The 15844-nt window shown below is 42.8% G+C and overlaps 1 protein-coding gene across 1 annotated transcript in view; it reads left to right on the top strand.

Moving 5' to 3' along the window:
- Positions 1-3521: 3521 nt before the first annotated feature.
- The window catches only part of DMGDH (dimethylglycine dehydrogenase), a 101085-nt gene continuing 88762 nt past the window's right edge, over positions 3522-15844 (top strand). The window contains exons 1-3 of the mRNA XM_019517737.1: positions 3522-3731; positions 13436-13534; positions 15479-15643. Coding sequence (XP_019373282.1) covers positions 3537-3731; positions 13436-13534; positions 15479-15643 — 459 coding nt within the window. The 5' untranslated portion in view covers positions 3522-3536. The remainder of the gene's footprint in view (positions 3732-13435; positions 13535-15478; positions 15644-15844) is intronic.

Below are 15844 nucleotides of genomic sequence, written 5' to 3'. Positions count from 1 at the left end.
GGGGGTGAGTGCCAGCGGCGCGGGGCTTGCGGGGACTCAGCCTGGGGCCCGGCTAGAGCCGGGGCACGGCCCCTCCCCGCATGTGCTGAATGGGGCCAGGCGGCCCGCTCGGTGCGGCTGGATGGGGCCCACACGCACCTGGATTGGGCTACGGCCTGGAGCCCACGGGCAGGGCAGCCGGACACTGCCCATCCGGCAGCTGGAGAAAAAGGTGGAGCACCACCAGTGTTCCTCAACCAGGGCCCCCAACCCCCGGGGGTGCCTTGAGATCCTGCCCAGGGTGCCCCCAGGTTCTGCACAAGGCTGGTGCTGGCAGGGGTGCAGCTGCAAGGGGCCCTGGGTGCTGGAAACAGGGGCATGGGGGCCGAGGGGCATCACGCAAGAAAGCCTATTTTTCCCCAGTTAAAAATAAACTAGAAGCTGTGCTAACAGGCCGGGCGCCTAGGGCTGCATTAGACAGTTCAAGAGGGAAGCAAACACCAGTGTCACTTCACTGGAATGAGTTACAGAATCTGCTGGGCTGTGGCATAGGAGCACCCTGGCCAGGAGCAACTCACAGAGCACCGAGTTGCAGAGCAAAGGCAACTTCGATGGGAGGATCATCAAAACTGTTAAAAAGAAGGGAGGGCTGTTAATAATGGGGGAATGATGAGTTTAGAAGGGATCAGGTAGATGATAATGAGCCATGCAGTCAAGTGATTCCTGTAGCAGTGGCTGACTAGAGATGCCACTGCCACTGGTGGGCCATTGATTTTAAACTTTGGGTGGAGCAGGAATCAAAGGGGGGTACAAGTGCATCAGTGCATCCACCCCGGATCCGCAACCACGATTCACAAGAAAAGCCCAGAGATTCCAAGAAGGAATCCGCAGTGCCCGGTACATTCTGCCCTCTCAGTTCCTTGCAGCAGAAAAACTGGTCCTGTGTCCCCTTTGTTGACCACAGTCATAAAAACGAATGAAAACAAAGACCTGGCATTTTTTGAGTCTATAAAGGTTGACAACCACTGGTCTGGGTGCACTGATTCTGCCTCCATGCTGGCCAATGAACTGCACGTCCTGGGGTCTCTTCTGTCCTGCCTTGTTATTTTGGGTGTAGTGTCACAAGGCAGAAGATTCTTAGATGAAGGCAGGTGAAAGAGCTTCCATGTGGAAGGTCTTTGCTGTACATAGATCCAAAGTTTCCATCAATGAGCAGAGCAGAAACACCATGTTTCTCAGTAGGGAAAGATGACTGGATGGTCTGGTCTTGGTCTCTTCTGTCCGTAATTTCTGTTATGCTTTAAGGCAGCAATTAATTCTCAACCAGGGTGTTGCAGCACCCTGGGGTTCCTTGAGATCCCTTCCAGGGTGCCACACACTGTTAGGTGTACAAACATGATTCATAAGATAAACCCAGAAGTTGTGAATAGGAATTCATAGTGTTAAAAGCATTCTGACCTATTGTGGATTTTCTCAGTTCTTTGCAGCAGAAAAATTGCTCTATTATTTTTCTGTAGTCAAAAAACAAGTGAAAATGAAAAGTGGGAATTTTTTGAGGGGTGTCCTGAGTCTAATGAGGGGTGTCTCAATCCTAAAGTTGAAAACTACTGCTCTAAGTCAAGAATACTCAACCCCCAGCCCACAGGCCAGATACAGCCCCCGGTGCTGTGTGGGGAGGACCCTGTGGGCTGTGGCCCAGTGTGCTAGATCATGTGTGCAGAGCATGGGGAGCCCAGTTCCAGCACACAGGGCTATACAGAGCAGTGTGGGGCCCTGGTGCTCAATGCCAGCATGCAGGAACAGGCAGAGGCAGTGCAGGGCCCCAGAGTCCAATCCTAGCACATAGGGCATGGTGGAGGTGTTGTGGCACCCTGGGGCCCAATCCTGGCCTGCAGGGTCTGATTTGGCCTGGTCCTTGGGACCGGCCCTGTGCCACGTTTCTGGCCCATGGGGCCAAAAGGTTAAGCACCACTGATCTGAGTGATGAAGTAAACCTATAGCTTATGAAAGCTTATGCTATCCAACTCTGATTTAGTTAGTCTGTACAGGGCAAATCTACTCTGACTACTGCTTTAACTGTATTGTCAGCAAACAAGATAAATACACAGGAAAGGCGCATCAATGGGCCCTGGTAATCTGTTTGAGAAAAGATGTGCCAGCCAGGTTTGATTTCATCAAAGGGAATGTGAAAAAAATAAATTCTGCATTTGATTTACCTTTGTTTCACAAAGACAGCACAAATATCCAACAAACCTTTACTCAGCACCACACTCAACTCAGAAAATGTATAATCTCAAAAGTAGAATTCATGTATGCATGAGCAGGACTGGTTGAAGAGAATCTGTGGCCTCCTTTGAACTTATTTGATGACTGAATAATCATTCTTCATCTCCCTCTGCCACTTACAGTTACACTGTTATTGCTTTATTTCTTATATATCCCAAACTTCCATAAATTAGGATAGGCTGACTGGGGATTAGGAGAAAGAGATACAGGGCAGGCTGCTGGTATGTGCAGCTTAGCTAAGTACGGTGAAGAGGGTTTGATGGAGGAAGGGAAAGGAAGGCAAAATGAAAGAGAAGCACTTCAGTGGGCCCTGAAGATAAACGTTGGTGGCCACAGCATGTGGGAAGGGGATAAGCAGCATGAAGACGAGCTGGGTTTAAAACTGGAGGAAAGTAGCAGTTAAGAGCATAAACTGACCAAGAGTGGCTGCCTTGGAGGAGAACGAGGTAGCTACAAGGCATTGGAGGAAGCCTTACTTTAACATATATTAGCAAGGTCTCCTTAACTTTTTAATTTCAGCAAATTAGAGTATATCAAAAGAAACTTGAGTTCCATGACATTAATTTAAACCTTGTAAACCAGTGTTCATAGCACTTGTCAAAAATATATCTTGCCTTCAATATTTGCTTTTTTTTAAAAACATATACACGGGGGTTTCAGAAAGTAACAGCAAACTGGCTGCCTGCGCTGTGGGAAACTATATAGCACCAGGGAACACCAATGACAGCATTGTCGAATGCACCCACTGTTTACAACTGTGTAAAAATTGTACATTATCATTGCACACAAGCTGGTTTTATTTCAAAATTGCCATTACTATCTGAAACACTTTTGTATAAACCAGTGGTTTTAAAAAATACATTATTTATATATACAGTAGTGATTTTGAAAAGACAAATTTGGAAGCAGTCACTGCAGTGGTGAAGTCAGCCTTTACTACCTGAGACATAGGGTACTGACCTGAAGAGATACATTTGTCCAAGATTTAATACTGGACAAGAGTTGTGAGTGGAAACAGTTTGATTTTTCTGGTTTTTACTATTGAATATGGATAAGAAGTTCTAAGGACAATTGCTTTAAAGGCAGATCTTTGAAGTTAATATTTTACATATTAAAATCAGGTGAGAATGTAAAAGACCATTTATTTTCATTAATTATTTGTATTATCTTGGAACCTCGGAGTCCCAGCCATGAAACAGGACTCCAGGCTATAGGTTCCACAACAAACATAGTACAAAAAGACAGAGAAAAGATCAAGTGTCCTGTTTGTGATGGGGTTTTTTCCCCTTAGAAAAGAAAAGCCATCTTCTTCCTTGGGAGAAAGATGGAAAGATACAGCAGAGACAGTGATCATCGGAGGTGGTTGTGTTGGTGTGAGTCTAGCCTACCATCTGGCCAAGGCTGGCATGAAAGACGTTGTTCTACTGGAGAAATCTGAACTCACCGCTGGATCTACTTGGCATGCAGTAAGAGCCATTTTGTTAATTTATAAGGTCTTGAATATGGAACCAGATTTCAGATGACTGTTCATATCTGACAATAGAGTAAAATTGTTGTTAGTCCTATCCCCAGGGCTTCTGAGAAAACTATTTATTTATTTAAATACAAAATAAGAGCTTGGCACTGGGTTCTGATCCTGTTTTTGGGATAGACTCGTAGTGTGACCTTTGAAAAGTGACTTAAACTGCCTGTATTCCAGTTTCCCTATCTGTAAAGTGGAAACAAATATTGGTTAACCCTTTTGATATTCTTGATTGGATGGTGTTATCAAAGTGAGAATAATTAACTATTAACATTTATTATAGCAGTGTGATGGTACTAAAATAGTTTGGACTTGTTTAAACTCTAATTTTCATTTCTAGAGTGAATCTGTTATCAAATATTTACTGCAAACATTCATTTAAGAGGACATGCTAATATGAGAGTTGTAAGAGCTTGTTTTTAAAAGTTGAACGCAAATATTTTTGCTGCTTCTTTCACAAAGAGCCCCCTATTCTAATATCTCCCCAATGGCAGATGTCTGAGTTCTTGCATGTCACTTTCCAGGGGAGCAGAGTAGGGGTGCAGAATGTGGGTATAGTCGAAGTGTCACTTATTTGATTTATACATTTTCACTTAGTTGATTTATACATTGGTTCTGTCCTGACACAGAGGCATCCCAAAAGAACATTTTAGCAGTCTCTACTGTAGGAATCTTAGCCTAGCACAAATGACTATATTCCAGAGAGCATCACTACCTCAAGAACTGACTCTTAGCAGAGACCAAGATAAATGGCGCACAGCCCTGTGCTTGCACAGCTTCTCATCAAGCAGCCAGTGCCTCAACATGGAACTTTGCCAAATAGAAACTCCCAGTAGCTCAACATGTTATTTAAAGACTGGACATTTACTTTTACCTTAAGAAAAATAATTTGGAAAAATATATGTAGCACTGTTACCTGCTGACACCTGCCACGTTGATGTTAAGGGAAATAATTTCTTGGTACACAGAATCATGTGCACTCCATGGCTAAATATTTTCTCTGTCAGCATCTATAGAAGACACTGGATGAGATAAGGTAAAGTCTCATACACCATTAGATTTGTAACCTTAGATTTGCAGTCTTCTCTTACGGGCTAGGGACAGACATTCAAAAAGCCTGAGCCTGAGTCGATTCAATCTTTGCAGCCTGGCTAGGCTAAACTGGTTTGTAACTGCAAAGACATCTGCTCTGAACTGAAGCAATACAGGCACATGCCTGCAGTGGCTCAGGCTAGATGCTTGGGGGAGCTAGAGCAGCCCTCCCTTCCCTTCCATGGTGCTGAGCTGAGGGAAGGATGTGGCCAGGCCCCCACAGGATGCTCTGATTAGGGAGGGGTTGTCCTTCTCTCCCTGCTCCTCACAAGTGCAGCAGGGAGTTGATAGCACAGTGTTTATCACACCTAACTCAGTGTTTATCAGGCCATCAAGAAAACAAAAGCCTCTTTCTATTAGTTCAAGCCTCTCTCTATTAGTTCAAGCTCTTCTTAAACTATTTTTGCAAGGGATGGAGGGACTTTACCAGCTACCTGTTGATTTGCTCCAAAAAGCCCTGTCCTGTTTGCCTTTGTCCTGTCTCTCACAGCACAGACTGTAGGCAGCATGTGGTATGCTAGCTAATGGTGAGCTCTGTCTGTGTAAGGCAGAGGGGAGGGAGGAATCCCTGCTTGAGCAGGGAGTGGTGAGGGTGAGGGTGGGGAGCAGGAGGAAGCCAGGCAGACTCTGCTATACATGGAGTCTCTGATGGAGCTGCAGCCAGGGAGCAGAGGGGAGGGGCCAGCCCTGGTGGGCTAGAGCAGTGGTCTCCAAACTTTTTTGATTGCGCACCCCTATCACTAAAAAATTTTTGAGCACGCACACCCAATATATGTATATTTATATAAATAGAAATAGAAATAGAAGCTCTAATATTTTCTTCCTACACACCAGTGGATCGTCTTGTGCACCCCCTGGGGTGCACGTACCCCACTTTGGAGACCACTGGGCTAGGGCAGATAGCAGAGCCCTGCCCAGAGTTGCAAAGCATCTGGGATCCCAGCTGGAGGATTCTGATTTAACATAAACCAGGAAGGGGTCTGGGACAGACTTTACATAAACCGGTTTGACCCAAATAAGCTAAGTCTGATACTACTACATTCAACCAAGTTTATCCCAAACTAGTTTCAGCCATTTTCAAAATGGTCTATGTGCACTGAACGTCTGTTCTGTTACAGTTTTAAACCAGTTTCTGATCACTTAAATCGGTTCATATGTAATGTCTGTTCCTAGCTATGTGGACTAAGAGGAAGTTATGGAAGAAGCCTATTGCTATGTACAGCAAGAGAAGGGAGCATAGAAAGCAACAGTCTGCTTTTTCTAGAGATATTTTTCTATTCTCCATAGTTTTTTATTTCTTATATCGTACTCATCAAGGTACCAAATTCCTTCCAGTAGAGCATTAAGCAGTATGACTAACATGGTCACCTATTATTTATTTCCTGTTCCCAAATTGGGAAGTAAGTACATTGCAATTTCTTGTGCTACCGCTATTTTTGAGGGGGTCTTTGAATGGAGAGTAATAAAAAGAATTCATGAACATACCTGCAACTTCTAATGAAAAGTTGGGATTCCATTTTATTTGCTTTTCATAAAAGGTTTTGGCATAGATATACACAGAGAAAGTAAATTTCATATTTTCAGTTAAGAATTGTTTAAATATAAAATCATAAAGAAATGAAATTCTTCTCAGGTAAAAACACAAGTTTTTGATAAATGTCAAGTTATCGGATTAGGAAATAGAAACAATACCATGCATTATAGATATCTGATCTCACAGCTCAAATACTGAATCAGGAATAATAAATATTCTAATATTCTCAGCATTCCATACATGAGTGAGCTATAGACTGAAATATATTGACCAAAACATCGTCAGAGCAATTTTAGTAGCAAACAAATCTGTAAAAACGTCGCCCCCCCCAAAATAACAGCACTTGTCTTTTTCATTGGCATTCCCCTGCAGCCAAGGATGATTGTCTTTCATGATTGTCTTATCTGTTGGTCTGAAGATGGCTGACAAGACTGATCCAGGTTTGACAGACTCTGCTGCAGCTTGGGCATGTGGTTCTGTGTGCGATGGGTAGCTCTGAATTCTTGATTTGGTCCATGACACTCTTTCTTTTGTTTTTCCACTTTTTCATCTATTGTTGTTGTAAGGTGTCAAAGTACTGTAATCCTTGCAGCAGACTCTTCCTTCATTTAGGGTGGTCCTGGGTGATAGTTTCCTATGAGATGATGTTGATGTTGCATTTTTTCAAATTGGCCTTGAAGATGTCCCTGAAGTACTTCCTCTGCCCTCCTCCTGAGCATATGCCTTGACTAAGCCAGGGGAATAAAATTTGCTTTGGGAGTCTGGAGTTGGACATTCAGATGATGTGGCCAGTCCAGCAAAGTTGATGATGAATGATCATCACCTTGATGCTCATAGTGTTTGCTTGCAAGTGGATGCTAATGTTGGCTAAAAGACAGTATCTTTCCATTGGATTCAAAGGATCTTCCACAGGCAGCATTTATGGTACTTTTAACAACTTGAGGTGTCTTCTGTATGTTGTCCATGTTCAGCTCTGTACAGTAAGATGGGGATTACAACTGCCTGATAAACCTCCAGCTTGGTTTTGTATCTGATGTTGTGATCTTTGAACACCCATTTCCTCAGGCATCCGAGTGCTGCACTTGCACATTTGAGGCAGTGTTAGATTTCTTCATCGATGTTAGTCTTCTGCGAGAAATGGTTTCCAGTGTATAGGAAATACTCAACGTTTTCTAGTCTCATCATGAATCTGAATTACCGGTCAGCTGAGCTGAGGATTCCTCACTAAGAACTTGTTGGTGGAGGACCATAGTCTTCTGAATAGACAACATGTGAATGATATGCATGCAAATGACATGCAAATGAGTAGGGAGGTTGTTATGAAATATTTCCCTAGCTCTAGTTGTCATCCATGTCAGATTGTGGCCTACGACTTTGTAAGGGCCACCTCTTCATGATTCGCTAGCACTTTTGCTACATTTGCATCAATGAGGTTGCTGTGGAGCTGCAAGGCAAAGCAGCCTGTCATAAGGAGAAGACAAAATGGAAGAAGTTCACAAGAAGATGACTTTCATGTTATGAAGTGCTGATCAGTTGTACTTGCAGAAGCAGAACTTGGTGATTTTCCAGCAGCCTTCATGAGCACATCCCACTGTGATACCGAGACAAAAGTGGTTGAAATTATGAATTAAATAGGTGCCTGCTCATTACTGAAGCTGAGGATCAAAGGTGTCAAAGTTGTCACTCTCAGTTCTCTCTTAGGTTAAAAACAGATGATTTGTTTAATCCAGGGCTTCTTGTCCTGGCTTTTGACTCCTATCAAAACAGGCCTGGGACAGTCACACAGTCTGAATTGCAATTGACTTGAATTAGCCTTGATTGTCCTGTGGCAAAGTGTTCATGTGGAAGAGAGTTTGTGTCTGTAGGATCTCAGGATAAAGTCTTTGTCCTGGGATAACCTCGGTGTGTCTAAATGAGATGTTTTATTGCACAGTAGACTAAGCTATTGTGCAGTAAGGCGGCACCGTCTACTTCTGCACACATTTATTACACAGTAAATTAGTCTACTTGGCAGTTAGTTACTACCCATAAATACAGGTAGTAAACTAACTATGCAGTAGATGTTGTGCAGTACTGCCTGTGTAGACTCTGGCCAACAGCAGATTTGCTCTCTGTCAGCCCCTACACTAGGTGGCCACAGGGGACAGGGAACTCCCCTAGTCCTGGCACTGCTCAGCTCCCAGTTTCTCCCAGAAGCTGGGAGCTGAGCAGCACTAGGATGGGGTAGCTCTCTGCCCTGATCTTCCCCCCATCCTGGCACTGTTCAGCTCTCAGCTCCACACAGAAGCTGGAAGCTGAGTCGAGTAGTGACAGTTCCCAGCCAGGGCTGGCTGGGAATTGTCCCATTCTAGGCACGCTCTCCTTGCAGCCTGGAACTGATTGGGACCTGCCCCAGAATGGGACAGTTTGTGGTCAGCCCCAGGCTGCATGGGGAAGCTTCGCTGGGCACAGGGTTTGTCCCCATGTACACGGGGCAGGAGAGCTCTGCAGCAGCAGCTGTCTCCCAGCCCTGTGCACATCAGGACCTCTCCCGATGTGTATGGGGCCAGGAGACAGCTCCTGCTGCAGCCAGCAGAGCTCTCCTGGCCCTGTGTACATGGGGACTGGCCCTGTGCTCCCTGCCAGTCCCCAGGCTGGCACCCAGAGGGAGCCTGGAGCTCTCTCTGCCTGCTGCAGGGGGGCAGAGCAGGGCAGGAGCAGCCCTGTACCGGGCTGCTCCCAATGGAGCAAATCTGCTCCCAAGAGGGAGCACGTGCAGACATGTTCCCAGGCAGGCTTACTGCACAGTATTTTTACTGCACAGTAAGCCTACTTTGAGTAATTAGCATATGCAGACATGCCCACTGGCAGTCTGTTTTTAGCCTTATGCAGTAACTCTAGATTCTGGATCATGTGCCAGCAGTTTCTAGGCATCTGAAATCCTGAGTGACACTCTATGCAACAGCAGTAAAAGCTTCAGGGCTGCATAGGGTGCAAATCTGTCATTATAGTATATCGCATTTACTCATTAATTGAACAGGTTTTTTTCTAAAGAAGCAGGTGTCATATTTCATCCCTTGACATGATGCTTTTTTCTGTAAAATTCAGTTTACTATGCTGTTCAATTATTACAGAATTGTTGTAAAGATGTAGTCATATCTGCAAGGTCTGTATATGCTGAAAGACATGCCTGTATTCATAGGAATGTTGATGCATTGATAGGTACAGTACAATTGGAAGTGAACTAAGAAATTCAACATATAAAAAGGCTTTTAAGAATTACTGAAGAATCCTATAGAGATGGATTTGGATAACCTTAGTTTTTATTTTATGCAAATAATCACATCTAGAATCCTAAAATAGTTATATTCCCAAATCAGACAAAGCCATATATCAGTATTGCAAAAATAAAGCAACGCCTTCTGAAAGTGATTTAATCCTAAAGCAGGTCATCAGGTTCTTGCTGCCATAAATAGCATTCTTGAAATCAGTAACATTTTATCCGCAGCCAAATGATACTCAGAAATATATGAAATTCTTTTTTGTGTTTAAAAATGTCATAGCTATTCTTTCAATATAATCGTTTCAACTAAATGCCTATTAGCCTGTATTATTGTGCTGCAAACACATGAGCCACTAGCAACTGGTTTTAGAAAGTAAAAACATGAGTGGGAAATGTTTGCAGAAATTAAAGAAGACAGTAAAAAAATCATGACATGATTCATGTCAGCTTTTAGATACTTATGGACAGAGCTGTACTGTGAAAAATGTGCGCCCGATATAGCCACGCTTTATAGAGTGTGCTTCCTCTTGGTGCCTCACCCCATAGGATGCATGCTCCTCCACCCAGCAGAGCACATACACCCTCCATTCTTTTATTCACCCCAGTAGGAATCATTCATAGGGCACAAGGAACTGCCATATTTAGGTATCTGATGCATGTTACACCTAGCATGTGACTACCTGGCTAATCACATCTTAAGTAGAGACCTGGCTACATGTTCATGCAATTAACGGTGAGATAAAACCAAGAATAAGCAAAAAAGTTATTACACAAAATACATGTACATGATACTTGAACTTTATTCAAAGTATTACAAATGTATTACACAAAATACATGAACTTTGTTCTTATCATGCCTTTAACTGAATGTGTGACTGGTGCTCCCAGCCTCCCATGTGCTCCAGAGGCTGGGAGCACTGGTCAGCTGTTTGGGGCTCCCAGCTGTGTCCCCCTGCCTGGTGACTGAAAGCTCCAATCACTGATGAGGTTTCTAGCCATCAGAGATCTGAGCTGCAGAGGCATGCTATGTGCTGCCCCGGCTGGGAGTACTGTTACCTGATTGCAGTTCTCACCCATGAAGACATACCATGTGCTCCCATGGCTGGGAGCCCCATCAGCAATTGGAGCTTTCAGCTGCAGGAGTGCATGGTGAGCTTTGGGGGCTGGAAGCTCTGATCAACTGATGGGGGCTTCCAGGCATGGGGGTGAAAATTGCCTGTGCAGGGGGACTGCCAGCAATATGGCGTGATGGGATCTGATGCTTGATCCCACATTTGTCTTCTGACCTGCAGGTGTGGCAATTGTTGGGATTGTGCATTAGATCCCATCTTGCCTTGCTCTTAATTCTGGATACCTTTAAGAAATGCTTGGATGCTTATCCTGCTGGAGTGATCTGACCCCAGCTGACTCCCTGCCCCTTGGGCAGGGGGCTGGACCCAATGATCTCATGAGGTCCCTTCCATCCCTAATGTCTATAAATCTATTAACATCTGTCCATGGCTTTAGAAGCACTATATTTGTTAGCTCCTGGACTGGAAGCAATGTACAGTAGTCATAGCACTGCCAACAGGCTTATTCATAGATTGTGAGGCTGGAAGGGACCTCGGGGGATCATCAGGTCTAGTGCCCCTGCACCAGGCAGGAAAGATAACTGGGAGTCAGGTGACCCCAGCAAGGTGGCTGTTCAGTCTCCTCTTGAAGATTTCCAGGGTAGGTGATTGCACCACCTCTGGAGGGAGTTTATTCCACAGTCTGGACACCCTAGTTGTGAAGAAGTTTTTTCCTAATGTAGAGCCTGAAATGGTCTTCCAGGAGTTTGTGGCCATTACTCCTGATTTTCCCCAAGGGTGCCCTGGTGAACAGTTGTTTACTGAGCCCTGGATGTAGTGGTAAGCCACTATCAAGTCCCCTATCAGCCTTCTCTTTTTCAGGCTGAAGAGTCCCAGGTCCCTCAGCCTTTCCTCTTATGGCTTGCCATTCAAGTCTCTGATCATACAGGTAGCCCTTCTCTGGACTCTCTCGAGTTTTAGCGTGTCCTTGTTGAAGTGTTGTACCCAGTACTGGACGCAGTACTCCAGCTGCAGTCTCACCAATACTGAGTAGAGTGATTAGCTCTGCTAAGAGAGAAAACTGGCCTGTGTGCAGCACTGTAAAAACATGGTTACACTGCTTCCCGTTCAGGAGCTAGCATGGCTGTTGGCATGATTGCACCCCTCATACCCTGTGTACTCCATTAGCATCATCTGCAATACAGCCATGTTTAGGAATCCAAGCCTTGGATGGGATTTGGACAGGGATGATCCTGCCTGAGGCAGGGGGTTGGACTAGATGACCTCTGGTGGTCCCTTCCAGCCCTACTTCTCTATGACTTCATGACTCTTAGTAATAAAATAGCTTACAGCAACCACAACTGCATTATATAATTCATGTGGATGATTCTAATAGTATAGATGTTTCCAACAAGTCTTTTCAGAGTTATCTCAAAGAGACTGTGCTGTTGTATAAGCTTTAATACTGAAAAGATAGAATCCTTGCAGGTGAAAGTTGGGAAAATACCTTTGAAGTCACTGACTCCTCCCATCAATTGTGCATCCTGACATGCCACACAGTAGGTATGGCATGCCTAAGTTCATGATCCCAGGCTCTCCCTGGCACCAGCAAGTTAGCAAGCAGGTGCCTGGCATGCCTACAGCTGGGACACCAGTTTTCTGATCAGCACTCCCAGCTGCAGGAGTGCAGCAGCCACATGTTCAATTTACAGCACAATAAGAAACAGCTACAGTTATTCCATATATTCCCTGTTTTATTACTATTAATTGCATGAACATGTGGCTGGGTTACTCCTTATGACTTGATTAAGTAACTGGTTAATCATGTCCTAAGTGTAAAGTCTGCTAGGGGCTGCAGATACAGTAGTAACTCAAGTAACTTATGTTATTGATTTTACATTTGTGTGTACTCAAAAGGAGGCCAAATTATTTCCAGAGGACCTAGATGAATAATTATACCATTTTAAACTGTGAGACAGGGAGGTCTACTGCAGAGTACAGCAGATCTGCTATAACTGTTTTGACTGTGTCCTTCTATACTGAAGTAAGGGGAAGTTTAATGGAACCTCCCCTTAATGAAAGAGAGTTAATTACTATGGTTTGGCTTCACTTACTTTGGGATAGTAGTAGACAGACAAAAAAGTTACAGAAAATCAGCTGACATGCACTTAAGAACAGCAGGTTTTCCCCTGACGTATTGCTCTGAATCACCTCTGAAATCCCAAATTGTTTAACAGCAGCATTTAAGAAAGAAATCAAAGAATATTTTCCCATGTAAACTGCCAAGATGTATTACTTATTAACGTTTGGCCAGGATATGTTGGTGAATATCTCCATTCTTGTAAAGAGTACCTGAGATCTTGAGACATCAGATGGTCGGGTCCTTAGTATTTTGTCTTCCAAAATATTTAGATAGAAAAATGAATGATCTAAAAAAATGAAACTGTAGTAGAGAACAGCTGTAATGAGGATACTGTGATTTGACAAAACTAATGAGAACAGACAGGTGGAAAAACATCTGTCCACGGAAAGGGAATGTATGTAATCCAGGAAAGGGTTGTTTTTTTTTTAAAGTTGGCTATAGCTATATGTTGCTTTTCTTTACATTGGAAGGCCAGTTCTGTTTCAAATGACTGATGGAAAAAAAAGAGAGAAAAGACTACATTTCTAAAAATGCCAAATTGTGTTATTGCTTTTGTTTATTTTTCAAGGCTGGTTTAACAACTTATTTTCATCCTGGAATAAATCTAAAGAAAATCCATCACTACAGTATCAAACTCTATGAAACACTGGAAGAAGAGACTGAACAGGTAAACTCCTTAATATTCACACAGCTACATTGAAAATATTTTTACAGATCAATATTAATTGTGCTAAGAACCATACGGAAACATTTGGAATGAAAAAGCTGTATATGTGTATCTACATGCATGCATGCCTCTATGGGTGTAACAGAGGTTCTCATATATTAAGGGGTTACTTTATCCAAAGTATTTCTGTTCTTTTTATATCTATGGTACATTCATATTCTAGTGTTTAATCCCAAAGAATTTAGCTCTCCCCACCTCATTCTTACTACTGCTTGTTTTTTCAAAATAAAACATTTAAAAAATTAAGCAATCAGAGTCTCTGCAGCATCAGCTTTCTATAAGTAAAAATAGCATTCAGGATCCGGATCATGTAAGCTGACAAGTACCCATTCCTGGCTTTTATATATCTGCTTGAGAATTCGGGTGATTTAACGTGGTCCATGCTTGAAAATACATTTGCACTCTTTCCTATCCATTTCAGAGGAGCCCTTCTGTTTGGTGACTAATATAAAATCATTTATTCTAATCAGCACTATTCAGCTTTTGGCCATGCAGTTTGAACTCAATAATGATCCTCACTTGGTTAATCTTCAAATTGTTAATTTGCACATGATAGCCTGTTGCCTCACCTTACTTTCCAGCAAGATTAATACTGTAGCCAAATGCTCTAGGAAAACATCCATTAGAAAACACAGAGCAGCATGTTCACTCATAAACTATGAGGAATTCACTTACAAATCACTGAAACTATTCAACAAAATATGTGAGCAAAGAATATATTGTGATTCAGTGCCATTCCATTTTATTGTGTTTGGTTGATCACTATTTTTGTGAAAAGTAGTGAAGCATAGCTCTCCTTATTTGCATGGACTTATGATGCCTCCATGATCCATCTAAACTGAGGATTCTGCACACCTGCACTGCACCTCTCTCAAACAGAAAAGAGGGTCATTTTCTTTTACAGAAGTTTTTGCAGTATGAAGGTTCTACTGGTAAAGTGATTGGAGCTATGTGGAGGAGCCGAGGAATGGGCAGGTTAGGAGTAAGGCTGAAGGGACATGTGTTGGTTCTCTACTAGTGCCCTAGAGATTCTTTCTGAAATTTAATATTCCTCCATGTTGCAATGAGTTTCTACAGCTTCTTCTTTTCCTTAAAGGAAAAAATTTCTTTGAGAGTCACCAGTTAAGGAACCTTTGCTAGTGCAGCTCCAGTGTAGCATTACTGTAAGCAAATATAAAGGACTATCAGGGCTACTCACTTCAGGGACACAGAGTCTCCTTGTAGATTTGTGTAATTTCCCACTGATCTGTCAACCTGTTCTGCAATGGAGTTAGTTCTGTTCCTTAACAGAATGACTAGACAAAGAAATCTTTATGCAGAGGGATGGAGTTATTGGGCCATAGTCATTAATGTGAGGATGCACTGTCCAGCTGGATGCAATTTATATATGTCTAAAAATCCTGTATTTTGCCACTAAAGATGGGTGGTCTGTTAGTTATATGAGGTTTGTTTTGCAATATATTAAATGTTCACATTGCTGACATTCAGAGGTGGATTTTATATATAAAATATGTCTGAACTACTTTTGAAACCATATAAATGTGGATTCTATTTACAAACTCAGAAGATTAATCAAATGTAGCGAATACAATTAATGAACACTGAAAAATTGAGAAGATGTGCTTTAAACAAGTTAGTGTGCATTTCAATATTGTGTTTGCTTGGTTTAGGTAAGATTTCATTTGTTAGCAAGTTGTTCTTCTCTACCTCAGAAGTCTTCAGCTGGGGCCTGAAACTCTGAAAGCAGTTAGAGCTTGATTCTGTGGTGAGAAAAGGTTAAGGGCAAAACTCCTGTCAGCTTCACTGGTGCAGAATTAGACCTTTAGGGAAAGATGAACCATAGTCCTAATTGTAAACTACTTGCTTTTGTTGTCAATGTTTTAGGCTGTGGGCTTTCATAATCCAGGCAGCATCAGAATTGCTTCAACTCCTACTAGAGTTGATGAGTTCAAATATCAAATGACTCGTGCTGGCTGGCATGCAACAGAACAGTATATTATTGGGCCCGAGAAAGTACAAGAGCTGTGTCCTTTACTGAACATGGAAAAGGTAAAGAATCTTATTCTATGGAAACATCTTTTCTTGAGATTAAATATTGGTGAAGAGTTCCTATTCTGGCAGTGTAATAAACATCAGGCTTCAGATATCTATAAAAAGAGCTGGAGACAGATCCCTAGAGTTTTTGTGCAGAGCTTTAGCCAGTTCTGCCAGAAAAATATAATCCTTTTCCTGATGGAGCTATACATGGGG

This window comes from Gavialis gangeticus, unplaced genomic scaffold (assembly GCF_001723915.1).
Source record: "Gavialis gangeticus isolate Ggan-Ray unplaced genomic scaffold, GavGan_comp1, whole genome shotgun sequence".
NCBI lineage: Eukaryota > Metazoa > Chordata > Crocodylia > Gavialidae > Gavialis > Gavialis gangeticus.
This window is presented reverse-complemented; position numbering and strand designations above follow the sequence as displayed.